At 41.5% G+C, this 27,848-nt stretch overlaps 1 protein-coding gene across 1 annotated transcript; it reads right to left on the bottom strand.

The window, feature by feature from the left end:
- Positions 1 to 721: 721 nt before the first annotated feature.
- Positions 722 to 25,323, bottom strand: SLC39A2 (solute carrier family 39 member 2). The gene is made up of 4 exons (XM_060690998.2): positions 25,094 to 25,323; positions 13,916 to 14,046; positions 10,370 to 10,420; positions 722 to 2,131 (listed from the first exon to the last, which is right to left on the bottom strand). The coding sequence occupies exons 1-4, from the start codon at positions 25,206 to 25,208 to the stop codon at positions 1,535 to 1,537; spliced, it is 894 nt and encodes a 297-aa protein (XP_060546981.2). The 5' UTR covers positions 25,209 to 25,323; the 3' UTR covers positions 722 to 1,534.
- Positions 25,324 to 27,848: the final 2,525 nt, after the last annotated feature.

The raw sequence follows: 27,848 nt of genomic DNA, 5'->3' as shown, positions 1-27,848 counted from the left end.
AGAATGTTCAGGAAGATAAATCTATCTCAGCATCTACTTCTGTCCTACTATCACAGCACCATTGAGAGGGTCCTGACATACGGCATTCTTGCATGGTATGGGAGCAGCTCTGTAGCAGACAAAAAAGCTCTACAGAGAATCATTAAAACTGCCCAGAATATCATCGGACTCCAGCTACCAGCTCTGAATGACATCTTCGAATCTCGCTGTTTGAGGAAGTTGCATATCATTCTCAGAGACTTTTCCCATCCTGCTTACAATCTTTTTGGACTGTTGCCTTCTGACAGAAGATACAGAACTATTAAAACTCGGACCACATGGTTTCTGAGTAGCTTTTATCCCAGAGCTATAATTGCACTCAACAATGAACTAAAGGGCCACCATCAGTGAGCTGTTGGACAGCATTACTTGGTCTGTTGGGTGGATGTTTGGGTGGTTTAGGGGTGGGGAATTTGTGGTGGGTGGGAGTGTGTTTGGGGATTGTTATGTGTGTTGGACCTGGTCTTTGGATGTTAAGTGAATTTCGTTGTATATACTGTATATACACATACAATGACAATAAAATTATTATTATTGTTATTATTAGCATAATAGAATTTATACTCTGGTGTTTGACGTTGTCAATTATATCAGTTCTTTTCTTAGTAGGATAGTATCATAGATGGGTGTGTGAGTAAGGTATATAGTAAGCTGTTTGCTTGAAAAAGGGACATCGACACGCTTATGTCCTTATGTTTAATTACAGAATGTTTGTTTTGTTACCAGAATATTCTTTTTGTGTTATTTTTCAAAGTATATTGAATTAACATTTCCATTATCTCTCCTTTTCTCAGTCCAGCTATAATGGCCTATCTTCTCTTTGACTTCCTAAAAAAGGAAGGGGCCATTCAATTTTTTTACTTACATCCCATCCCCAACCCTTAAAGATTCTTCCCAGCCAAATCATGGACTTAGCAATAATAAGATGGTACTTATTGACTTCTTCCCAGAGATGTCCTCAGGAATCAATGTTTCACAGAATTATGATAGTAGTAGCTATGCCCCTTTCGTGCATCCATCTAGCAGCATGACATGTGTAGATAAAGGTGGACTTGTGTTGAGACAACACAACACCATTTTCATCACTGACCTCCACTGCTGAAGTCTCTGCTTCTTCCATTATGTTTTTGTTGTTAACGTTTTGTTTTAATCTATGGTCTTCAGTTTTATAGAAGACAAATGATTGAGAAGACTGAATTACAGCCTTTTCGGTAGCTCAAGAAGTGAAAATGAATCCATTTGATGTCTTACATATGTCACAGTCAACTATTTTTATCTAGATCGCCTAGTTTTCTCTTGAACTTCCTTGGAGGATTGTTATAGGTGTCTCTCCTTGCTACATTTTTGTCGTGGCACTCAAGGCAAGCATAATGGCATACGCAACATGAATAGGCACAATACAAAGTGCCAGAGAAGACAAACAGGAACAGGTCCGTGCATCGACGACGGTTGATGGAAGGCAAGTTTTCCAGGTTCCTTAGCATGAGCATGAGTTTCATGCCCAAATAGCAATGACAGCCATGATAGAGAAGCCTAGGCTGATGAAAAGGAACTTGGTGAGAGGGCTTTCATGAGAACCCAGCTCGTAAGGAAGAATTTCCAGGAATGTGACGTAGAGGAAAGTTCCTGCTGAAACCCCTTCGAGGACAGCTTGAGCCAGACCGCTCCCATCCCCATTGGAAAGAGACACACCGATGCCTATGCTGATACCAATAGGAGACATCAGAGCAAAGACCACCAGGTAGAGTATCCTCCACTGGAGCTTGGTGCTACTCTGCACTAACTTCAAAGACAAGCTGAAGCTCATGATGGCTTTGTGGATGAGCACGGCCAGGCAAAGTTGGATGGTGTCCGTGGTCTCCTTTTGCACGCCAATAGCGACTCCTTCAAAGACCGAATGAAAGGACAGTGACAGGAAAAGTATAAATGCCCGGAAGGAACTGTGAGAAGGTGGGAGCTCTTTGTGATCCTCATGATTTTCGTGGCTGCCATGCGAGTGAACAGCTTGAGGGCAACAGTGGAGCACCATGCTTTCGATAAAAAACACCAGGAAGAAGCCCAATGAAATTATGAGCTCTCCATATGGGTACAGCTGTCAAGGGAGAAAAGGAAGAGAGTGGGAGAGAAAGAGAGAGAGAGAGAATGAGTAATGAAACAGAATCATTATGAATTAAAGCACTCATCATTGTATAATGTATTAGTTCAGGTTAAATCTCCCCTTTCCTCCATTAGCACATTCTTAATTTTCTTGCAAACGTTCTGTGGAGTTGGTTAAGCTGAGGAAGGAAAAATCCATTCAAGAAGTTTGCCTGGCTAAAGGTGAATCTGAACCTGGGTCACTGAATTGTTAAGCATACGAACAAGCTCATATCTAACTAAAATAAAAGGGTTTTTTTCTTTTAAATGCCTCTGATGATCCAAGCTGAGTTGCCTGATCGTCAGAGGCATTTAAAAGAAAAAAAGCCTCTGACAATCAGGCAATTCAGCTGGGATCGTCAGAGCTTTTCGCCAAAGAGGTTGTAGAAAAATGGTTTTAAAAGTTAAAAAAAAAAAAATTGGCCACACCCACCGTCACATTACCCCCCCCCCACTAAGCCACACCCACAGAACCAGTAGTAACAAATTTTAGATTTCACCACCGCTCCAGTGATGGAGCGTCTACAATTGCAGGACACAAGCTATTCTATTGATTAATTGCTCTCACTGTCAGAAAATGGTTCCTTACTTTTAGGTTGTCCTTCTCTTTGACGAGCTTCCCCCCATTGTGCTGGCCTCTGCTGCCCTAGAGCAGGGGTCTGCAACCTTAAACACTCAAAGAGCCATTTGGACCCGTTTCTCACAGAAAACACTGAGCCACAAAACCTGGGTGGGTGTGGCCAACTCAATAGCACTCCAACCCAGTCACATCACTCCCCCCCAGTCATGCCTACCTGGGTTTTGTGGCTCCGGGTGTGCAACTTGCTCTCGCCGGCTCCATGGCCTGCACTTAACTTTGGCGTGCTTCATAATGGGGGAGACAGCATCCCCTCCTCCTCCTGGAGCCCATTACAAAGCAGAGCATCAGCTGGGCTGGGCCAGTGTCTCGGGGCAGAGAGGAAGTTGCGCGTCTCCCCGAGCAACTGAGGTGCGCGCAGCACCAAGAAGTGCTGGAAGAAGCGCCCACGAGATGAGAGGCAAGTAAAATCCCTCCCGCTCTGGAATATGGAGCGAGTCTCCACCCCTGCTGTCACCCTTACCTTCTCAGACCTGGCGAGGAGAGACTGGGAGAGGGGAGGGCAAAGGGCGGGGCCAGCCAGCTGGCAGGGAGCCAGAGGAGGGGGACATAAGAGCCGCATGCAGTTAGGGAGTTGCACGTTCCCGACACCCGCCCTAGAGAATAAGTCTAACATAACAGAATCTAACAAAATAAATTGGAAGAAACCTTGGATGTCTTCAAGTCCAACCTTCTGCTCAAGCAGGAGACCCTATACCAGACAAGCGGCTGTCCAGGCTCTTGTTAAATACCTGCAGTGATGGAGCACCCATAACTTCTGAAGGCAAGTTGTTCCGCTGGTTAATTGTTCTCTCTGTTAGGAGTCAATCTCCTCTTCTTTTTTGAGAGTCCTTCAGGTATTGGGAGGCTATCATGCCCCACCCTCATCCTTCTCTTAAAAACATGGATGTTTCTGAGTTCTTTAGAACTCTAACCAAAAATGGGGGTATTGGAAAGAAGAAAGAAATCTACATGGATGTTGAAACAATTTGGTTGAATATTGAAAGTCCTCTGTTCCAAGGCAAAGGCAAGCTAACTGAAGGCAAGCTGACTTGCAACAGAGCTGCTGAATGAGGACCTGTATTACACATTACAGGGACGCAGTGGCTCAGAGGCTAAGACACTGAGCTTATTGATCAACAGGTCGGCAGTTCAGCAGTTTGACTCCCTAGTGCCGCGTAACAGGGTGAGCTCCCGTTACTTGTCCCAGCTTCTGCCAACCTAGCAGTTTGAAAGCATGTAAAAAAATGCAAGTAGAAAAATAGGGACCACCTTTGGTGGGAAAGTAACAGTGTTCCATGCACCTTTGGCATTGAGTCATGCCGGCCACATAGCCATGGAGGTGTCTTTGGACAGCGCTGGCTCTTCGGCTTTGAAATGGAGATGAGCACTTCCTCCTAGAGTCAGGAACAACTAGCGCATATGTGCGAGGGGAACCTTTACCTTTTATTACACATTACACTCAGTTGTGAAAGAAACAGCAGCTTCCTTCAACACTGAACAGAGGCATCCATGATTATCTCTGACCAATGCACACTGGCACCTTGGCCTAAAAGATCAAGTGGACAAAATATCAACCAAGCTACTGTGATTTGGATTTTTGGCTATTTGGATTTATCCAGAGAAACCCACGAATGTCCATTGTTGAATGGAGTCTTGAATCTGGATTTTGCTGGCAACATAACTATGTTCCATTTGTTCTAAGGATCCAAGACTACGAGACTTATTTATTCATGACCAACTATAGCTTTATCGCTACATTGAAAAACCTGGACAATTACTCCCCATTGCTATTTTTCAAAAGCCGCCCATTAGTCTGCATGACAAAACAGTTGTTAAGGTTTACAAAGGTTTTCAAATCTTTCAAGATTAACAGGCAAATGTTACATTTTTTTCAGGGTTTCTCCCCCCCCACACTTTCTACTCGCCCACCTTTGCCAAGAAATGAAGGCAAAACTAAGAAAATCTTATATGTAGCAGTTGTCTCTTTTAATTCCAACTTAACTTCTGTGGACCTCATCGCATATTTTAAGAGGTTCCTAAGGTCCCTAGTGGGTAAGTGCAGTAATGTACCTAGCACCCCTGTTACAGTTTTTTCATTATGTTTGTTCAAATTTGTAAATTTTTGTTTGACGAATAAATAAATATATTTTAAAGTAGAATAGAATAATAGAATTGGAAGGGACCTTGGAGGTCTTCTAGTCCAACCCCCTGCCTAGGCAGGAAACCCTGCACCACTTCAGACAAATGGTTATCATCTTAAAAACTTCCATTGTTGGAACATTCACAACTTCTGGAGGCAAGTGGTTCCACTGATTAATTGTTCTGTCCAGAAATTTCTCCTTAGTTCTAGGTTGCTTCTCTCCTTAATTAGTTTTCCACCCATTGCTTCTTGTCCTGCCCTCAGGTGCTTCGGAGAATAGCTTGACTTCCTCTTCTTTGTGGCAACCCCTGAGATATTGGAAAAACTGCTATCATGTCCCCACTAGTCCTTCTTTTACTGATTCTGGAGAATTGATGTGTGGCAATACTAAGGTTGGACCAGCAGGAGGCAGTGAAGGATTACTCAACAGAAAGTCTTCCTTTACAGATAGTAATTTCTTAGGCTCTTAGGTTATTAACATTTCTACTGGGAACAAAGGAAAGATCTCTCACTCAGTACAGAAAGGCACTTTAAAAAAAGTATATCAACATTTCCAAGAATGCAAACTTGTGCGAGGCTGAATTCTCAACATCATAGTTTAAAAAGTAAGTATGTGTGTGTGTGTGTGAAGCAAATTTAATTTTGCTTTTTTACTCCCTGTGGAATGATAAAGTCTATGGAGATTCTCAGTCATCCAGGTCATGGTTGTCCCAAAAGATGCTTTTGTTTTGGGACAACCCAAAAGCACCTTTTGGGACAACAAGAATGAAAAAAACAAACAGACCCATAACGTGTGCAGTTCTTCCAACACTCATTTGTTACCTATGAGCTGGGTGAGACTGAGAAGTTGCTCAGTTTCCTAGATCTCAAATCTGATCTCGCCAGTCTTGGATTGACATGAATCAATATACTCGTAGGACGCTTCTCAGGGGTGTAACCTATTGTCCTGATGTCAGAAACCTATTGTTCTGATCAGTGGTGGGTTCCTCCCAGTTCTGCCGAGCCGGTAGCAGTGACGATATGACGTCACTGAACTGGTTTTGCCGCCCCGCCTCCTGCCCCCCCGCGTTATTCTTACCGTTTATTTGGCCCCACCCCCAATCTATTGCTGCCTCCTGAGTCCCAGCTGATGGGCTATATGGAAAAAAACTGTTTAAACTCTTCCCACGGGGCTTCAAAGGGCCGCCCTACAGCTGATCAGTGGTAAAAGGCAGTTTGGTGGTAGACCGGTGCCTCCAAAAACAAATGAGTAGACCGGTGCCTGCAAAAATAAATGGGTAGACCAGTACCTGCAAAAATACATGAGCAGACCAGTGCCTGCAAAAATAAATGGGTAGACCACTACTGCTCTGCAAGCAGTTAAAAGCCTGGTAGACCAGTACCTCTGCTAAATCCTAAAGAATTGTCACCTGACCATCAAGCCACACCCACAAAATAAGCCACACCCACAGAACTGGTAGTAAAAAAAATTAGAGCCCACCCCGGTTCTGATGCCAGAAACCAAGTTCTGAAGAAAAGCCTGAATTAGAGCAGGGACAAGCCAATTGTGATTTTTTTTTTTAAAGTCTTTTTTACTAACTTCAGCCACAGAATAATGGCATTCATAAAAGAAAGGAAGTCATTCTGCTCTCTGGGAAAAAAAAAAAAAAAACCAACCTCTGGGAATAAATAAAGTTCAGTTCCTGCCCATTTTTGCCCCATTTTTCCTTCCATGGTAGCCTCCTTCTCAAAAGAATTTGGCTGATTTCTGGCCACTGAAATGGGTTCCTTTCCCCAGGTTTGCCTCTTTCCCTCCTGTTATCTGTCAGAATAAGCAAGAGAAGAGGAAGGAGCGTGGTTGCTTAGGTGGCTAGAATGCTAGGTTGATAATTAGCAAGCCCCCGTTCAAGACCTGAGTGCTGCTGTGTGGCAGGGTGAGCCTCCGTCATTCGCTCCAGCTCCTGTTCATCTAGCAGTTCCAAAGTGAGTAATTGCAAGTAGCAATAGCATTTAGACTTATATACTGCTCCACGGTGCTTTTTACAGCCCTCTCTAAGTGGTTTACAGAGTCAGCATATTGCCCCCAACAATCTGGGACCTCATTTTACCGACCTCGGAGGAATGGAAGGTGAAGTCAACCTTGAGTTGGTCATCCCCCATTCAGGCATCCCCAGGGGAACTGTGATGTCATCATCTAATTCTTTCAGCCTGGAAGTGCTTTAGGTGCTTCTGACACGAATACAAGCAAGCAAGCAAAGTAGGAAGTATATCCAATGATGAGGAATGCTGGGAACTGTAGTGCAGCAGCACCTGGAAGGCCACAAATTACCTCCTCATGATCTATGGACAGGGTATTTATTGAGTAAAAAAATCCCACAGTTTGTGAAAGATTACACATTTGTTGGTTCCTAAATCACTTATCCCCACCCTAATACTACGTGAACACATTAACTTGCAGGTTTTTTTACTACTCTAGCCCAACCCAGCCCCTACTGGCAAAGTTCTTACTAAATGGTGAATTCTGGAGATTGAAGTCCAATGACGCAGTGGAATCTGGAGCTGGGAGGAGAATCTGGCTAGCTTGGAACTGTTAAGGGGAAGGAGGTGGTGGAAAGCAAATTGTCCCTAAAGCTTGCAGTACTTATCTAGTAGTTTCTACAACACTGTTAGTAGTTTCTCAATACTGTCAAACTAGTTAGTAAGAATGCACTACTATTAATCTTCTCATCGTTCCTATCATCCATCTCCTCCCACTTATGACTGTATGACTGTAACTTTGTTGCTGGTATTCTTAAGATTTATATTGACTGTTTCCCTATGACTATCATTAAGTGTTGTACCTTATGATTCTTGATGAATGTATCTTTTCTTTTATGTACTCTGAGAGCGTATGCACCAAGACAAATTCCTTGTGTGTCCAACCACAATTCTTTATTGTGGCCAATAAAGAATTCTATTCTATTCTATTCTATTCTATTCTATTCTATTCTATTCTATTCTATTCTATCCTATCCTATCCTATCCTATCCTATCCTATCCTATCCTATCCTATCCTATCCTATCCTATCCTATCCTATCATGAGTGCATTAGTCTGGCAAGATTCCTGTCAATAGGTGAGCATGTCTATCTGATCAACTGTGCAGTGGTTAGAATGCAGTATTGCAGATTAACTCTGCCCACAGTCTGGAGTTCAATCCTGACCAGCTCAAGGTTGACTCACACTTCTATCCTTCTGAGGTCAGTAAAATGAGGACTCGGATTGTTGGGGGCAATAGGTTGACACTGTAAACCACTTAGAGAGTGCTGTAAAGCATTATGGAGGGGTATGTAAGTCTAAGTGTGATTGTTAATTGCTATTAACTACCTGTGTCATCCTGGCTCCTTGCATCTGACAAATGCACTAGGAAATAAATTAGATTTGTGGGAGGAGGAGTTTCTTTTGCCAAATCATCCCTGTAGCCAAGATCGTTGTTTTAAAGCCAACTTCTGCTTTAAAGGCTTTGCAATGCTTTGAATATGACTCTTGAGCATGAATTTTGGAGTGTACTTCTTCGTATGTCTTTAAGGCAGCCATGTCCTTTTCATAATTACTGCATGATGCTGATAAAGCATCACTAATTTAATGAGGATCTGGTGAATTAAGCCTATATATTCCTGCATACGTGGAAGCAACTTTTCAAATTTAAATCCAAAGTACTACATTGCCCTAAGAGCAATTGTTCAAAATTTATGTATTTCAATCTACCGTATTTTTCGGAGTATAAGACGCACCTTTCCCCCCCTAAAAAGAAATGAAAATTTAGGTGCGTATTATACACTGAATGTCGCCACACCCACCCACTGGCCCCCACCCTTTGGCCTCTGCCTCTCAGCAATTTACCTCCTTGCAGCAAGCAGCAAGAAGAAACAGCCCATTTCAGCTTCAGCACAGCCTAATTAGCATAAATTGATTGTCCCTTGGATCGGCCTCCCAACTGTCAGCTGTTTCAGGCTGCAGGGATTGTCATTGCCTATTGCTGCATGGGCCTCTGCTATTGCTGCAAGGAGGTAAATTGCTGGGAGCAGATTTTTTTTTCTTGTGATAATCAAACTATGCTGAAAACGAAAATGAAAGTAAAGCAGGCTGTTTGCAGCAACGAGGCAAAATTGCAGAGGCAGATTTGTTTTTCTTGTTTTCCTCACCAAAATAGGTAGGTGCGTCTTATAGTCCGGAGCATTTTATATTCTGAAAAATATGGTACTTGTTTTAAAAATTGGGTTTAAAAAGTCTTCCAGAAAAATGACAACAATCAAATTAAAAAAAAAAGATTAAGGCTCAAACAGGCAGCAAATCAAGGAACAGTTCTTTTTCTACTCATATGATAAGTTATCATACCAGCTGGTTATCATAAGCTCTTTAAGCATAAAAGCTTAAAGAGTTTAAAGACAAATCATAACAAATCATTTAAAGTTGTCTAATCTAATATAAAAAAAATCAAAGTTAGGTATTGCTATTTTTGGAAGCTCTAAAACCAAGTGGAAGCTTGAGCTTGTGAGATTTAGAAAATCGAAAATATTACAAAATGAGAAACCAATACAAAATTTAATCTTGGGTGATCCACACCCATTCTGTTACAAATGTGAACATTTGGGCCAGCTATTGGAGTTAGTGCGTCTACTTTTAAGTAGAACAATATAAAATACGATTCACAGAGGTCACAGTCAAGGAATTTATTTCTCTCTAGACTGGTGTTTCTCAGACTTGGAAACTTTAAGATGTATGGACTTCAGCTCCCAGAATTCCCAAGCTGGTTGCTGGTTGGGGAATTCTAGGAGTTGAAGTCCATACATCTTAAAGGGGACAAGATTGACAGATGTTGTTCTGCCCAACTATATAGCAGCATTTAGCAGCATTTAGCAGAATTTAGCTGATCTCCAATAGCTAAGCAAGAACAGGTCTGGCTAGTTGTTGAAAAAAAGAATTCAAGACTAAACTGGGAAGTAAAAAAAAATCCAATGAAACACCCAGTACGGCCACTAATAAACCCAAAAGAAAGCAATGGGAAGTCACTCTGTATTTTTGCCAAGAGAGTTACACAGCTTTCTATACTCCTGAAGTCACCAGGAATGACATTCGACTGAAAGAACGTATTACCTCCCTCTACCGACATTATGGTCTTCAAATCTTGATTTTGATGAGGCATCTGTGGAATTCAAGAACACTGGAAGTTCACAGATTCATCATCATGTTCAAAGTTTGAAGACCCAGAAGAGGGAGGTAATAGGTTCTTTGTGTCAAATGTCATTTCAAACTCCAACTTCAATCATCCCTGGAAGCATGCCCAATGGCCAGGGACAATGGGAGTTGGAGCCCAACATATGGAAAATTACAGGTTCCCAATCAGTAGTAAACTCATCTGATTAGTAAAGGCCAAGAGGAAGGGAAAGCAAAGTTCTCAAACAATGGGATACTTACCTCTGAATCATTATCAGTGTCCGTGTAGGTGCTATTTTCTTTATGTCTGGCCTAGAAACAACACAACATCAGAATTTTGGACACAAGACCTATATTCAATCAAAGCTACTAATTTACAGACCTCCGCATCCTGGACATAAACTGTTTCAACTCCTACCCTCAAAACGGCACTATAGAGCACTGAACACCAGAACTAGACACAAGAACAGTTTTTCCCGAAAGTAATCACTCTGCTAAACAAATAATTCCCTCAACACTGTCAAACTAGTTCTTAAGTCTGCATTACTATTAATCATCTCATCGTTCCCACCACCCATCTCCTTCCACTTATGACTGTATGACTGTAACCTTGTTGCTGGTACCCTTACAATTTATATTGACTGTTTCCTAATATGATTTGATTGCTTATTTGTTCCCTATGACTATCATTAAGTGGGCCCAGGGTAGGGGTGTGGGGGGGTGGCGGTTATCATTAAAGAAAGTCTATGTCCGAGGGAGACCACTGTACCTCAGATAGCCGGATGTGAGTCCCTCCTTGTGAAGTGGGGTCGTGGGGTGCAGATGGGCCTGCTGATTACGTACTTGGCTCCCTGCTGCGTGGCAGCGGCCCTACCCGAGCTACCTGATGTGATAACCAGGGTGGCAGTTGGTACCCCCAGGCTTATGGTTATGGGGGACTTCAACCTGCCATCTGTCGGCGAAATGTCCATGGCGGCTCAGGAGTTCTTGGCTTCCATGACGGCCTTGGACCTGACCCAATTAGTTCAAGGCCCTACTCACTTGTGGGGGGGGACACACTCTGGACTTGATTTTTGTCTCTGGGCAGTGGCAGAGTGATCTGGAAAGAGGGGATTTAGTCATCGAGCCCTTGTCATGGTCTGATCATTCCCTCTTTTGCATGGACTTTCGAACCGCTACACCTCGCTGCAGGGAGACGGAACTGACTAGGTGGTTCCGTCCCAGGCGCCTGATGGACCTGGATAGGTTCTTGACGGAGCTTGGGCCATTCCCTGAGGCTCTGGCTCACGGCGCGACTGAAGAGCTGGTGGCCGCCTGGGATAGGGCGGCCGCCGGAGCTCTGGATCGTATCGTGCCTTTGCGGCCTCTGACCCAGTGCCTGGGTCACCTGGCTCCCTGGTTCTCTGAGGAGCTGAGAGAGATGAAGCACCGGAAAAGACGCCTGGAGAGTGATTGGAGGGCCAGTCGCTCCGAATCTGACCGAACATTAGTGAGGTCTCATATTAAGATATACCTAGTGGCAATAAAAGCAGCAAAATTTAATTATTTTTCCACTCTTATCGGGTCTGCAGAGAACCGCCCAGCTGCCCTGTTTAGGGTGACTCGCTCCTTCCTTCATCTGGAGCAAGGGAAGACCCCTTGCAGGGCAGGACTGAGGATTTTGTGCAATTCCTGCATGACAAAGTCACTCAGATTCGGGAAGGACTGGATTCTGATTGGGTAGATCCGGATGGACTGATGGAGGGGAATGTTGAGAATGTTATCTGGAGGCCGTTATCTGGATGGGGAGAAACAGGCTCAAACTCAACCCCTCCAAGACTGAGTGGCTGTGGCTCCCGGCGTCCCGGTATAGTCAGCTGGCACCATCGCTGATTATTGGGGGTGAAACCTTGGCCCCCACAGAGAGGGCTCGCAACTTGGGTGTTCTCCTGGGTGCACGGCTGTCTTTGGAAGATCACATGACAGCCATGGCCAGGGGAGCTTTTTATCGGGTTTGCCTGGTACACCAGTTGTGTCCCTTTCTGGACCGGGATGCCCTGCGCACAGTCACTCATGCCCTCGTCATGTACCGTCTGGACTACTGCAATGCTCTCTACATGGGGCTCCCCTTGAAGAGCACTCAGAGGCTCCAGCTGGTCCAGAATGCGGCCGCACGGGTGGTTATGGGTGCGACTCGGCATACCCATGTAACACCCCTCCTGCGCGAGCTGCACTGGCTCCTGTTGGTCTTCCGAGTGCAATTCAATGTGTTGGTTACCACCTTTAAAGCGCTCCATGGCTTAGGACCGGGGTATCTACAAGACCGCCTTCTGCCAGTAACAACCTCCCACCGGCCAATACATTCCCACAGAGAGGGGCTCCTCAGGGTGCCATCGGCCAAACAATGCCGACTGGCGACACCCAGGGGGAGAGCCTTCTCTGTGGGGGCACCAGCCGTTTGGAATGAGCTGCCCCTAGAGCTTCGTCTTAGCCCCGACCTGCGCACTTTTCACTGCGCCCTTAAGACCCTTCTGTTTCAGCAAGCTGGACTGGCCTAATATGAATTTTAAATGGGTATATGTGTGTTTTAAATTTAGGGCCAAATTTTATATATCTGATTTTAATTGGCTTTAAATTTTATAAATTCATGTGTTTTAATATGGCTGTACACTGCCCTGAGTCCCTCGGGAGAAGGGTGATATAGAAATTTAATAAAACTTAAACTAAACTTAAACTTAAGTGTTGTAGCTTATGATTCTTGATGAATGTATCTTTTCTTTTATGAACACTGAGAGCGTATGCACCAAAGACAAATTCCTTGTGTGTCCAAGCACACTTGGCCAATAAAGAATTCTATTCTATTCTATTCTATTCTATTCTATTCTATTCTATTCTATTCTATTCTATTCTATTCTATTCTATTCTATTCGACTCGACTCGACTCGACTCGACTTGACTCTACTCCATTCCATTCCATTCCATTCCATTCCACTCCACTCCACTCCACTCCACAGAAATAAAAGGAAGGTATCAATTTGAAAATGACTCATCTCCATGTTCTGAATTTGGCTTTCGAAACTATTTAACTTTTTGCAACATTGCTGTTCATACTGACTTTTAAGAATCAGCTGGAAAAGGCATATTCCTTTTAGATAGACACACATTTGTCAGATGCAGGTGAGAATATATGCATACACATAAAGGTAGAAGAAAATCAGATTTTCTTACTGTCTTAAGAAAGACAATCTTAACTTACTGTTTTACCAGGTGAGATTATTGCTAACTCTGGTCCAGAATTTCTTGCAGTAATTATCAACAATTAGTTAGCAGGTTGATTTGGTCAAAGGAGGATTTGACCAACTTTTCTAGCATCATCTACATACAATCTAATTCACTGTCATTAAAAAAAATAATAACATGTTCCAAATCTCAAGAGATCATAAGATTTCATGAGACCTTGTGTATGAAGGTGTAGTTCGTTGTTTTTTTTTAAAACTATATGGGAACCTCTAAATTGGACAGGCCAGTGAAATGAGAAAAACCAAGCTCAATTCTTTGAGCCAGTCACTTTCAGATCAATCTACGTCATAAGATTCTTACTATGAGAGTAAAGAATAGCCAAGGAGATTATTACATTGACTCGCAGAGGGGATCAATGAAGTAACTGGTGAATTAGAAACTCACAGAACGTCAGAATTTTTTCCTGTCCTACATGGACTTATTTTTTTCGAATAGGAAATGATGAGTCATAGAACTTTGGCATTTGGAAGCACAATCTTGTTCCAGGATGGCAAAAATGGAAATCAAGGCTCTCCTAACAGCACTCACCATGTGCTGCCGTTTTCTTATTTCTGTTTCGATGTCTCCCAGTGCATCGGCCACCATGTGCATTATACAGGCACCGAGGAAGACCCCAGCGGCGAAGCAGCCAATAAAACTGAGGATGCGCCGATGTTTCCCTGAAAATAAATGGGAAAGAGAAAGATCTTTAAGGATCACCTGCCCAGGCAAGTCTTTGTTTTGGTGATCATCCACTTGCAAGCATCAAGCATATTCCCCCCCCCAATTTCCAGCACCATGGACAGTGCAGTGAACAAATGCTTTGTACTCAACCCAATGCATAGATAATCCTTGATTTACAAAAACAATCAGGACTACAACCCATTGCTAAGCAATGGGATTATTAAGTGAGTCATCACATCACCATGCCCCAATTTTACAAGCTCCTTTTGCCAGGGTGATTAAGTGATTCACACCCTTATTAAGCGAATCTGGCATCCTCCACTGACTTTGCTTGTTGGAAGACAACTGGGAAGGTCTCAAACGGTGATCACATGACCATGAGATGCTGCAATATTGTAAATGCATTCATTTCACTTGGTTGCCAAGTGCTTGAATCACAATCATACGCCCATGGGAATTCTGTGATGGCTGTAAGTACAAGGACCAGTCCTTTTTTTTTTTTCAGTGCTGTGGCAACCTTGAACAGTTGCTAAATGAATGATCCTAAGTCAAGGACTATCTGTATCGGTGAGGAAGTTATCAGAAGTGGAAAATATTTACATTTGTGGTGGTCCTACATGAACATTCAAAGGATTGTGCAAAATTTTTATTGAAATAGGAAATGAATAACTGGAACCTGGATAATCTCCATTATTGGCATTCAGAGGAGCAAATGAAAACTTGCTAACTACGCACTTGCTTTGTTTTAATGGCTGCTAGACATCTTGTAAGAGCCATGGTGGCACAGTTGTTAGAATGCAGTACTGCAGGCTACGTCTGCCGACTGCCAGAAGTTCGATCCTGATTGGCTCAAGGTTGACTAAGCCTTCCATCCTTCCGAGGTTGGTAAAATGAGGACCCAGATTGTTGGTAGTAATATGCTGACTCTGTCAACTGCTTAGAGAGGGCTGTAAAGCACTGTGAAGAGGTATATAAGTTTAAGTGCTATTGCTATAACTCATGAAAGAAAGACCAGAAAAATCTGTTAATACCACTCTGGTTTCATTGATGTTGACAAATAGCCCTTAGGGAGAAGTTGGTTTTTTTAAAAAAAGAATGAAGACAAATAAAGATTTAGTGTAGCTGTAGGTTGCTAGTTTCAAATTTTGGTATAGAGGCTTTATTATGTAAAATAGGCATATGAGACATAATACGCATAGTAAGATCAGCATCTATTGGAAGTGGGAAGGAGCAGAAGGATGGTACAAGCTGTACTATGGTTTTCTACATGTATCATGATGTCACATGCATATCCCAAAGAAGTGAAGCTTATGGTATGACACCACTGTCATCATTCTGATAAAGTAGTAAATTACTGTGGAAGCCACTGCATATTTTTTTTTATTGTGTGTGTGTGTGTGCGCTGTGTGTGTAGTGGTCTTCAATTGTGAATTGTCTGGGACTTACTGATCTTTCTTATAGGATTTCTTGTTAATTTCAAGAAAACACATTTTTGTATTAGGCTTTCAATCCAGTGGTGGGTTTCTCCCGGTTCCTCCTGGTTCCGCCGAGCCAGTAGCGGTGATGATGTCACCGAACTGGTTCTGCCCCTCCGCCCCCCCCACCCCGTGTTATTCTTACCTTTTATTTGGCCCCACCCCCAATCAATTGCTGCCTCCTGAGTCCCAGCTGATGGTTAGAGGGGAAAAAACAGTTTAAACTCTTGCGGCAGGGCTTCAAAGGGCCTCCCTACAACTGATCAGTGTTAAAAGAAAACAAATGAGTAGACCAGTGCCTGTAAAAATAAATGGGTAGACCAGTGCCTGCAAAAATACATGAGTAGATCAGTGCCTGCAAAAATAAATGGGTAGATTGGTACAGCTCTGCAAGCAGTTAAAAGCCTGGTAAACCAGTACCTCTGCTAAATCCTAAAGAATTGTCACATGACCATCAAGCCACACCCACAAAATAAGCCACACCCACAGAACCGGTAGTAAAAAAATTTAGAACCAACCCCTGCTTCAATCTACATATTAAACACTGTAGAATAATTAGTTTGGAAGATGGAATGGGATGGGATGGAATGGGATGGGATGGGATGGGAAGGGAAGGGAAGGAAAGGAAAAGAGGAAGGGAAGGGAAGGGAAGGGAAGGGAAGGAGGAAGGGAAGGAAAGGAAGGAGGAAGGGAAGGAGAAAGGAAAGCAAAGCAAAGGAGGAAGGGAAGAGAAGGGAAGGGAAGAGAAGGAAAGGAAAGGAAAAGAAAAGAAGAGGGAAGGGAAGGAGAAAGGAAAGGAGGAAGAGAAGGAAAGAGAAGGGAAGGAGGAAGGGAAAATAAGGGAACAGAAGGGAAGGAAGCCTTGAATATAGTTAGCCTACTGACTAAAGGAGAACATACCCGGGATTAAGCTGAAAAGGCATTGCTCAAAATGAACCTCATTCTCACTCACAGACATTCCCACTGCAATTAAAGGGCTATAAATATATTAAGCGTAAAATTATATCTAATCACAATGGGATTAAATAGCAAGTCAAAGTACATTTTCTTTGAAGTGGGATTTTTTTCCCCCCTGATCGAATGTGTAAAATAGTAATTTGTGATCAGATATTAATCTATGGAAACAATAGAGCACTGTATTCTTGAGGAATCACAGTAGTATCTGCCCAACTGCTTCCATCTGCAGGATTGGTGTGCTTGAGATCCCTTTCATTAAACAGTGCCAAATCTCGGGACCTTGGAAACACATCTGTCACATGATCTTCTCTCTGGAATGAGGTTCCCTAGATCCAACCTGCCCCACCCTGCTAGTGTTTCAAAGAATCTTGAAGATCTAATTCCTTGCCTTAGATAGGAAGGGTGTAACCCCCTAAGTTTGTTTGGTGCTATGCATCTTTGCTTCTTTTATTATAGCACTAGCTGGACGCCCGTGCTTCTCTATGAAACTGTGATTGGGTGTGATAACTTGACACTTAAAGCTTGAAACTTAATATAGAATGTAGGGTGTTAATATAAGGCAACTGGCAGTTGGGACAGAGTTCCTTTCAGGTGGAGGGAGAGTAGAACATCGAACTCCTTAGTATCAGAGCATGTGTATATAATACTGTATACTAATGATCTGATTTTGAAAAATCCTTTCTTAGCGAGCACCTAGAAGCCAAGAGGAACATATGTGCCAAATTTCAAGTTTGTAGGCTTCACCGTTCTAGAGATTTCGTGATGAGTGAGTGGCACTTGGCTCTTATATATATATAGATTATTGGGTCCCTCCCTCTGGAACATCATCCCTCCAGAAAATAGAGTGGCCCTCAACTCTGACACTCTTTCAAAACACCCTGCCTAAAGATGTAGTTTTACCAGCAGGCCTGAGAAACCCAGAATGGGATGGAGCCTATTAAATGGCTGATTTGAGTGTGTGCTGTGCCCGAGGAGGGGGTGAGGTAGGGTTATTATTTTATTATTTTTATTTTTTACATTGTGTTTTTATTTTCTGTAAGCCACCTACTGTAGAGTCGCAAGTAGGCAGCTATATAAATTTTCCTAAATAAACAAACAACTGTGGCAAGAAAGGTCATAAAATGGAGCAAAACTCACTTAACCAATGTCTCACTTAACAACAGAAATTTTGGGCTGAATCGTGGTCGTAAGTCGAGGACTACCTGTATAATTCTCATGTTTTCTTTTGAACTATCCAGTATTGCTAGGAATTGGTCAGTGCACAGATTTGGAACAACAAAAAAATGGGAACTCCGCTGTAAAGTTTAAGTGGATGTGACTCAGCTTACAAGTGGCTTTCAGATTTCCTTTGGTTTATACATTTTATCATAAAAATAAGGATTGATCACAAAGTTACTTTTTCACCAGCATTGTAACTGAATGGTCACTAAATGAAGCAGTTGCTAAACTGCCTGTTATTCTGCATTTTTGTCTGCATTCAATATATTGGGGAGTTCTACTTTATAGCAAAATTGATTATTTGCACTACACACTTCAATTGAACATGGGTTTAAAAAGGCAATTTATATATTTACTTCAATCCCTAGTCACTTATTCTGCATCCATAAATTTTCTAAGCAGGAAAGAGAGATATGGAATTTACTACTAAACCCAAACCTGAATTGTCATATTGTGGTTAGGCAACAAACTAGACATCAAATTCGTTTCTCCAGTCCTCTCAGGATTATGCTGAAATTTGGCAGCGTAAAGAGATTATTTCTAATCTGTTCCATCTTTTTCGTTTTGAATAAATTAGGTCTTTCTTAATCACTCCATTTTCTGAATCTTTTTTTTAAAAAAAACCTGTAACAAGAAAGCTCATGTTTTTGTTCCCACCAATTCTAAAGACACATCGCCACTTTGCTCAGTGCTTAGATGTTCAGTAGAAGAAAATTAAAAATGCAGTCCTTTCCTGGAAAAAAAAATTGTACAGGTAGTTCTTGACTTACAAGAACAGTGGAGCCTGGAACTGTGATCGTTAAGTTTTTGTGGCTGTAAGTCACGGTATTACATGACTAGACTCAATTTTATAACTTTTACAGCACTGTAAAGTAAGTGTCTATGGAGATTCTCAGTCATTCATGATGCTTTTTCAAGAGGACTTTCTGATTTTTCTTTGAAGACATTTCAGTTCTCATCCAAGAAGTTTCTTCAGCTCTTCTTCAGCCCTAACCCTAACTCTAATCCACCATCCAGTCACGATTGAAGAACCTTCTTGGATGAGAAGTGAAACATCTTCAAAGAAAAACCAGAAAGTCCAGTTGTCTCTTGAAAAAGCATCTTTGGGCCTTTGGACCACCTTTAAAGCGCTCCATGGCTTAGGGCCGGGGTACTTACGAGACCGCCTTCTGCCACCAATAGCCTCCCACCGGCCAGTACGCTCCCACAGAGTGGGCCTCCTCAGGGTGCCGTCTGCCAGACAATGTCGGCTGGTGACCCCCAGGGGGAGAGCCTTCTCTGTGGCGGCGCCCGCCCTCTGGAACAACCTCCCCCCAGAGCTACGTACAATAACAGACCTCTGGATTTTTCGTCGGGCCCTAAAAACCCATTTATTTCAACTAGCTGGGCTGGCTTGAGTCAAATTTTAAACGGATTTTAAATTGGAATGTTTTAATTACGGCCAAAATTATTTAATTATTTTAAACAGATTTTAGATTTTGTATGTTTTGTATGTATGTCTTGTTTTTACTTTGGCTGTTCACCGCCCTGAGTCCTACATTGGAGAAGGGCGGTATAGAAATTTAAACAAATAAATAAATAAAGTAAGTCACTACAGTCAGAAAGCAAATCAGGTGGTTATTAAATGAATCACATGGTCATTAAGCAAATCTATTCTTCCAAATAGGTGGAAACCTATTTGCTGGAAACCAGCAAAAACACCGGAAACTGGTAAAATATCATAAATCATAGTCACATGACTGTGGAACACTGCAACTGGTTGTAAATGCAAGCTGGTTGCCAAATACGCAAAACACAGTTACATGACCGGAATGGGTGGCAGTCGTAACTTCCAAGGATGGGTCATAAACATTTTAAAAACCGTCGTATCTTCTAACTGCCATCAAATAACCAGTTGAGGACTACCTTTTTGGAATAAGCCTTACCCCCCCCCCAAAAAATAATATTTTGATATAGTATCTGTATCAAGGAAAAACAAAATTTCCTCTGAGCAGTTACATCTGTATAGATTTATGTATACAAAAACATGCTCCAATGGTTGCCTACTTGGGAGCAGCTGTTTATGGATGGTATCCAATTCTGCAGACTTACCTGTACAAGGTGAGGCTGCCTGGTGACAAGATAAACAGTGCCATCCACACTATGTGATAATTGTAGGGACACTTGAGACATTGTGCCAGGGGTGGGCTTCAAAAATTTTAACAACAGGTATTCTGCCCGGTTGCTAGGTGGGCATGACCTAGTTGGCAGGGGGGCATTTTCACCCTCCCCAGGCTCTAGAGGCTCTCTGGATACCGGAAAAGGGGCGTGTTTCTGGCCTTCTGAAAGTTCTGAGAGGTCCATTTTTTGCCCTCTCCAGGTTTCAGAGGCTTTCCTCAAGCCTCCAGGAGGGCGAAAACGTCCTCCCCGGGCTCTGGAGGCCCTCCAGAAGCTGGAAATGGGCCCATTTCTGGCTTTCCGGAGCTTCCGGTAGGCCTATTTTTCGTCCTCCCTGAGCCTCCATGAAGGCCCTGCACTTACCTGACATCCAAAACGGGCCGTGGGGAGATTCCTGGGAGTGGCGAGGTGGGAGAGGCCAATCAGGAGTGGGATTTGGGGGTTCGCCAAACTGCGCATACTCTTTGCTAGAGGATCACCTGAACCCGGGAGAACCCGGAGAAGCCCACCCGTGCCTTGTGCCTACCTTGTTTCACCAACCTTGAATGAAGTTGTAGGAAGATTTCACCAAGGAGTTAACACAATTCATCTCATTGTTTTACGTGATACGAGAACAAAGATGCTCAACCATTCTTATTTTTATTTTTTCCCACTCATTTTTGCAAGACCGTTCATGGCTGAGAACCTTTTCTCCTAACTTTAAATCTGGAAGATGAATTTTTTCCACTATTTGTTCTTCCAGAACTAAAAGTTTTGCTGTGAACGTCCTATAAAGATTCCCATAAAGATTCCCATAAATGAAGGAATAAAGATTCTTTCATTTCAAGTCACATACTTGTACGTATAACCAGATTTTTATCAGGAGGACAAAGGTAAGAAAAGCTGAATGTTTCCTCATTCTTACTTAATGAGATTTTACTACTTTTTTTTTTTATTCTGAAGAGAAATAAAAAATTCCTGGCTGCCTGAGCGAGGATAACATATGCCAAAAATTGGAAACTGGAAAAAACCCCGACAGAAGAAGAAATAATGGATAAAATTACACAGTATGCTGAAATGGACATGCTGACAAAAGAGCTAAAAGGAAAAGAAGACACAGAATTTTATAAAGTCTGGAACAAATGGTATCAATGGCATACAGCTACTACGGAAGAAATATAATTGGAAGTTAGATAGAATAGAAATACAAGTGTGTATGCAAACACTTCCTTTTTTATGGGCAAATAAATTTACAAAGAGAAGCCTAGAAAGCAAAGGTATAATCCCAATATATAATATATAGATTATTAAAGGAGAAGTCTTAGAAAGGAGAGGGAGAAAAGGCAAAAAGAAATTATTAAATTAAGATTTAGGGGAATAAGTATTACTATACTACTTGAAAGACCATTACGTAACAAACGCTTCAAATAATTGATTACTTATAATTGTTTATTGTACAATGTATTTTAATATTTTTGTTATATGTGTTTTATATTTGTGTTAATAAAGTTTATAAATTTAAAAAAAAAAAAGATTCCTGGCTGCCTGGTTTGGAAAGTTGCTGGCTATAAATGTATGGACAAAGTTAGCATGAAGAAATAAATAGGCCTATCACCCTAACTTCAACACCCAATGAAAAAGAAATGATCCAAGCTACTTATTTCAAATCCTATTGACATTCTACTCACATTTTACAGGTAGTCCTTGATTTACAAACATTCCTTGTAAATGTGACTTATGACCATTTTTCACATTTACAACCGTCGCAGCATCCTCATAGTCATGTGATCAGGACACCTGGCAGCTGGCATGTATTTATGACAATTACGGCGTCCCAAATGGCTCCTTTTGCAAACTTAACACTTCACTTAACAACTGTGCTACTAACTTATCAACTGCGGTGATTCATTTAACAATTGGTCGTAAAATGGAGCAACAGATACGTTGGGCTCAATTCTGTTGTAAGTTGAGGACTGTCCTGGATTTCGATCAGTAAATTTGGATTTCTATAAGGTTAAGCAAGGTTACACCTTGTATAATGCTTTGAGTGTTGATTCTGATTGCATTTACATCCAATTGTTCTGCATCCAAGTTTTTATGCTTGGGATTGTGCAAACCTGAAACTTCTAGTTACTTATACATATTAATCTATCTATGCCTTCTTCCACTTCCACCCTCTTGTTTTGCTGTTTGTTTCTGTGCCAAAGCTGATGAAGAATTTTCTGACATAGAAAGATACTTGGCTGTTTAAAAAAAACAATGTAATAGTAAAGCTACATTGCTTATTCCAAAGGGTAGGCAGGAATAAGACAAAGAAATGGGAAGGGCCAGGAGAAAAAAAATGAAAAAGGGTTTAATGTACCTTTCAACAGGATTAAAAGTGATGACAATTTTTATATATAATTTTTATTAAATATTTTTAAAGGCATAAACCATACAAATTTTGAAACAGAAAATTAAGGAAAGGAATGTAGTAGGTGGGAAAATGCAAAGAAAGACACAGAAGTGGGGGGGGGGAAATAATCTCATATTTATTATGGGTAGTATCCACATTTAATAAAGAGGAGAGAGGGAGCAGGAGAGGTGGAGGGAGAGAAGGAGGTTATATTTATATTTAGCTTCTGGTTTCTTTAACAGCACTTAATTTACTTCTCTTTCTCTCTCTCTCTCCTTCCCTCCCTCTCTCCCCCCCCATCTTATAATTACCTTCTTTCCATAGTCTACTCTTTCCACTCATCAAATCCATACATCACAAGTTTATTTTTTCCCCTCTTTCAACAAAAAGTCCCTATGGAATTTCCAGTGACTAATAAATGTGATTATTTTCCTTTCTCTAATCAAGTAAGCCAATTTTACCATCTCTGCTAATTCCCCCACCTCCACCAACCATTTCTCCATTGTGGGTATTTCAGAGTCTTTCCATTTTTGTCCATATAATAAACTCACAGCAGTTATCATATATAAAACTAATCTTCCAGAACTCTTTTCTGTGTATCCATTAGTCCCAACAAGAAAAGGTCCAGTTTCAATTGAATGTCAACCTTTAAAATTCTTTGTATCACCTGTATGCATTTAAACTCAAAGTTCTCTGGGGTTTTTTTGCAAGTCCACCAGATAGGACACAATGACCTTTCATTTATTCCACATTTTCAACATAGGTTTGAAGTAGTTTTATACATTCTAGATAATTTTTCTGGAGTCGTACGGCAATGGCATACCATTTTATAAAAGTTCTCTTTTAAATTATAACGTAATGTTAATTTCAGCCCTTTTGGTCGCATATTTTACCATTGTTCCATCAGCATATTGTGTCCAAAGTTCTTAGCTTATTTTTATCATAAGCCTTTCACTTGTTCTCCCATTTCAAATTTCGAAAAAAGTTTTAGAAATTTTAGAAATCGTCATTTATATTTTAGAAATCATCATTTGTACGTGTATAAAATTTGCACAGTTTCAAATTCTGTCTTGTGCTGTTCGATTTCCAAATACCTTATTTATAGGTTTCAAATCTTTCTCTTAATTGTACATATGAAATACCTTGAAAACTGAGTGGGGGGAATGACAACAGGGAATGTTATAAGTGTCCTCTCCTAAGGAGAACAAGAAGGATCTTTTCTGTGGTGGCTCCCTCCTTTTGGAACATCAACCCTGTGGAAATTTGGCACTTTGACACTCTTTTTCAAGGCTCAGAAGATCTGGTTTTGCCAACGAGTCTGGAGAACCCAGAAAGGGATGGAACCCATCAAATGGCTTGTTTGATTGATCGTCATTACCAGGATAGGTAGGTGATTACTGTTTTTTAAGTTTGTATATTGGCATTTTTATAATCCACCCAGAGTCACCGAGAGTGGATGGATGGCCATACAAATATAAACAAACAAACAAACACCCTGTTTCCCTGAAAATAAGACCCAACTGGAAAATAAGTCCTAGCATGATTTTTCAGGATGCTCGTAATATAAGCCCTACCCTCAAAATAAGCCCGAGTTAAGATTGTCAGCCAGATGGGTGCATTTAGTACCGTATTTTCCCCAAAATAAGACCTAACCAGAAAATAAGCTCTAATGCGTCATTTGGAACAAAAATTAATATAAGACCTGGTCTTATTTTTGGGGAAACACGGTAAATAAGTAGTCAACTGATCTTTTTATTTCATCTTATATCCTCCATTCTCTTGTTCTCACAATTTTCAATAGGTTAAATGCTGGTTCTTTTCTATGAAATGCTTCTTGTGCTGAGACCCATAAAGACATTTCTGAACACAATCTGGGTTTACTCTAAATGTCTTCAATATAGCACTTCTAATTTAATGATGTGTGGACTTCCAACTCCCAGAATTTTCCAGTCAATACATCATGGCTGGGGAATCCTGGGAGTTGACGTCCACATATCTTAAAGTGGTGTAGGTTGAGAAGCACTGCCTTAACTTATTAAAATTAATTATACTTAATATGACTCGTTTAAAGCATTCAATAACTTATCTTCACATAAAAGTAAAGGAGGCTAAATTAAAGGCTTTGGGAAAGCTTATTAAGTCACTGAACTTCAAGTTGTGCTCCTCTGCCTGAAAAGTAATAACCTATAATCCTATGATTTATAAAGTGCCGTACGTGCCAATGTTGTCATTAAAATCTCAGAGACAAAATAAGGATACTGAGTCACCAAAAATTCACCCCGATCACAAATTAGGGTCTGTGTAAATCAGGGGGGTCAAACTCGATTTCATTGAGGGTTGCATCAGGGGTTGTGTTTGATGTTGGGGCGCTGGGGTGGGTCTGGACAAGATGGGCCTGACCAGATTGACGTCACTCGTGTCAGGGGCGCTCTGCCAGTGAAAACAGGCTCCCAAGCTCAGTTTTCAGATGGGACAGCCTCTTGCAACCCTCTGCCAGTGAAAACAGAGCTCGTGGGGTGGGAGGCTGTGTGGCCCTTGTGAGCAGCTTTCGGCTAGGACAGCTTCCTGCAACCCTCTGCCAGAGAAAATGGAGCCTCCCGAGCTCCGTTTTTGCTGGCAGAGGCACCACGGGCCGGTCCTTCGCTGTTTCCAGAGAGCACTGTGGGCCAGATCTAAGCACCCCGTGAACCAGATCCGGCCCCTGGGCTTTGAGTTTGACACTCCTGGTTTAAATGAATGGATTCATAACAAAAACGAGAAAAATAATGAATCCCAATTTTTTTAGGATGCCATCTCCACATTTTCTATTATCTTAGTTCCAACCTAACATCTTGGAAGTCATGACACCTCCAAATGTCTCACCTCTGGCCATGTTGATGTGGAACCACTTGATCTGGGCTGGGATGAGGCCGCAAAAAAGAGTGATGAGCAGCACCCCTGCCAGGCATCCAATTTTCACAGCCAACAACTGATCCATCTTTGCAACTGGAAGGAAGAGGGCTGAAGAGTTGAAGAACAAAATAAGGATCACCTCCTGTTGCTTTTGGTCCTTCTCAGGCCAATCTGCTCCTAAAACTTCTCAGGCCAATTAATTAGTCTTGAGCGAAGAAATCCTTCTCACTCTGCAGACCTTCTTCCTTTAGTAAACCAAAGATCAAGGAAAGATATCCACTCTTGTGCACTCATGAAGTCCACCTCTACCCCACGGCAAACTTGAAAGCTCCAAAGTGTATTGGTTTCTTCTTTACCTTCAGTCTCTTTTTAGTTCCACTTCACAATGACTTCCATTCTCCTAATTTCTTCCTGTTCTCCCACTGTCCTAGTTTTCTTGAAGCCTTGCTGCTTCTATTCCATCTTTCCTCCTTTCTCCTGTCTCCTTCTCACCAGGTTCTTCTCCCCTCTGCTTGCTTCCATTCCATCTTCCTTCAGTTCTTAACACTTCTCTGGATGTCTGTGAATAATCACCCTGATACTCCACAAGGGAACCTCCCACCAATTTGGTGTCCCAGCCCATTCCAATTGCTCTATTAAACTTTAAAACACCATGCTTCACTTATAGGAAACAGCTCGTCAGGGAAACTTTCATCATAAACTTAAGGTCACTGGGCCATAGTAGCAGTAGACAAGGGCTCCGCCTCCAAATTTCCAATAAAATGAGTAATTAAAATTGGAGTTTGTTAACTTAACCAAAAAAGAAAATAAAAAAAAAATTGAAGTGATCTCCAAATAGACCAGAATCCATAAGTGCATGAATCATGTCATTTACTATGCAATGCACCCAATTTTATAGTAGTTCTAACAAAAGATGATAAATTTAAGGCAGTCTGCATTCCTGGAAAAATTGGGCAGAAATCACAAAAACTATATCAAGTACAAGTCGCAATAGTTCTTCAGATAATGTAACAGATCCAGGATGCTAAGCTATACGTGGTTAAATATGTTATGTGAACTTAATATAGTTTGCAAAATGTGAAAAATCTGAACCCTAAAAAACATTCAGCAAAGTAGCACAGAGCAACCCGTGGCTTAGCTTGGCATGTATCCAGCACATGGACTTATATTAACTAGAATTCTTTGTGGACTTATTCAACGTAAGGCTAAAACCACGACAGGAAGGATAAGATCTGGGTGGCTGGAACCAGCCTTAATATTTTTGCAGAAGGCAGCGAAGGCTGCAGTGAGAATGGCAATTAGTTATGCTAATTGCTCCATGTATGAACTATTCTATACATGGGTGGGTGGAGAAAAGGGATAAAAAAAAATTCCATGAGCCCTGAAGGTTATACTACCCACCTTTGCAAAATAGACTGGTTTTTTTTCCAAGTAAGCAATTGTATTGCCAAATGAAGCTTTGAAAGATTTCTTCAAGTTTGCTACCTATTCAATGAAGTAATTCACAACCAACTCCTACAAAGAGGTAAGGGATAACAACACTCTTCGCCTTTGATCACTGGCCATGTGGTTTCAGGATGATGGGACTTGGAATGCAACAGTTCCTGGCAGGCCCTGTGTACCCCTCTTCTAAATATATAGGTATGTGAATGAGCAGGTTGCTTTTCTCCTTTGGAAAGATTCCCTAAGCAAGATTGGCACAACATCCAAGCAGCAAACTTAATAATTGGTATACCAATAATAATTGGTAAGTCGAACAATTGCATTCTGCCAGTGAAGATCCATTGCAGCACCAAAGGTGGTCCCTATTTTTCTACTTGCATTTTTTTATGTGCTTTCGAACTGCTAGGTTGGCTGAAGCTGGGACAAGTAACGGGAGCTCACCCCGTTACAGGGCACTAGGAACTCGAACCGCTGACGTTTCTGATCGACAAACTCAGCATCTTAGCCACTGAGCCACTACCATCTGCAAAAAGGCAAACCAGGTTGACTTAGAGAATCAATGCTAAATCGATTTACTATTTTTTTTTCCCAATCAACCTTTTGGTTCTATGGACTGCAAGCAGGCTTCGATGATTACGTTAATGCAGAAGTATTTCAAGATTACAGCTTCCAGCCTGACTCCTCCCTTTTAATTCAAGGTAAAACCAAGCTGCTCCATCAGCATAAAAAAAAAATTAAAAAAATCCAGCAGCATCAGGACTCATACCAAAGCTGTTAAGTTAATGAAAGCAACAATCTGAATGCCCTCATTTGTTAGGTGGTATAGCCCTACTGGATACACACACGTCAGAATAAACATCAAAGGTATAGCACCCATTTCACATAGTTTACTATTAGAGATTACTCCTACTTTGCTCCTCAGTTCTTCAGGTAGCAAGGGTGGCCTTTGGAACATAGTATTGGATACAGCAGTTAAAAAAAAAAAGGAAAACTTTGAATTGTTTGCATAAAAAAAAAAAAGACACAGTGTTTTTCAAACCTTTTTACGGTATCATTATTGCAATGGAAACACCTTTACTATTCATCTACAGAAAAACAGCAGTGTATGTTCCAGATAATTTATTTAGTTGTAACTTGTAAAAAAAAAAAAAAATCCTGTGATGTCCTGAGTTTTGAGGTTAGTGGTCCACTGGAATGCTACTTTCAACATAACCTACTGAAATAAACCCCTAAAAGGATAATTTTTTACCAATAAAAAATAGATAGCAAATAGATGGCAAGA

The sequence above is a fragment of the Pantherophis guttatus genome, chromosome 4 (genome assembly GCF_059756535.1).
Source record: "Pantherophis guttatus breed Tessera chromosome 4, ASM5975653v1, whole genome shotgun sequence".
In the NCBI taxonomy this organism is placed as follows: domain Eukaryota; kingdom Metazoa; phylum Chordata; class Lepidosauria; order Squamata; family Colubridae; genus Pantherophis; species Pantherophis guttatus.
The sequence above is the reverse complement of the archived record's forward strand: the minus strand, read 5'-3'. Positions and strand labels throughout refer to the sequence as shown.

Excerpts from the sequence above, each read along its gene's own strand:
- SLC39A2 (XM_060690998.2), bottom strand. The coding sequence starts at position 25,208 with ATGGATCAGTTGTTGGCTGTGAAAATTGGATGCCTGGCAGGGGTGCTG. Across the intron at positions 10,421-13,915 it reads TAAGAAAACGGCAGCACATG|GCCAGACATAAAGAAAATAG; the intron begins GTGAGTGCTGTT and ends TGTTGTTTCTAG. Across the intron at positions 2,132-10,369 it reads ACACTGATAATGATTCAGAG|CTGTACCCATATGGAGAGCT; the intron begins GTAAGTATCCCA and ends CTCCCTTGACAG.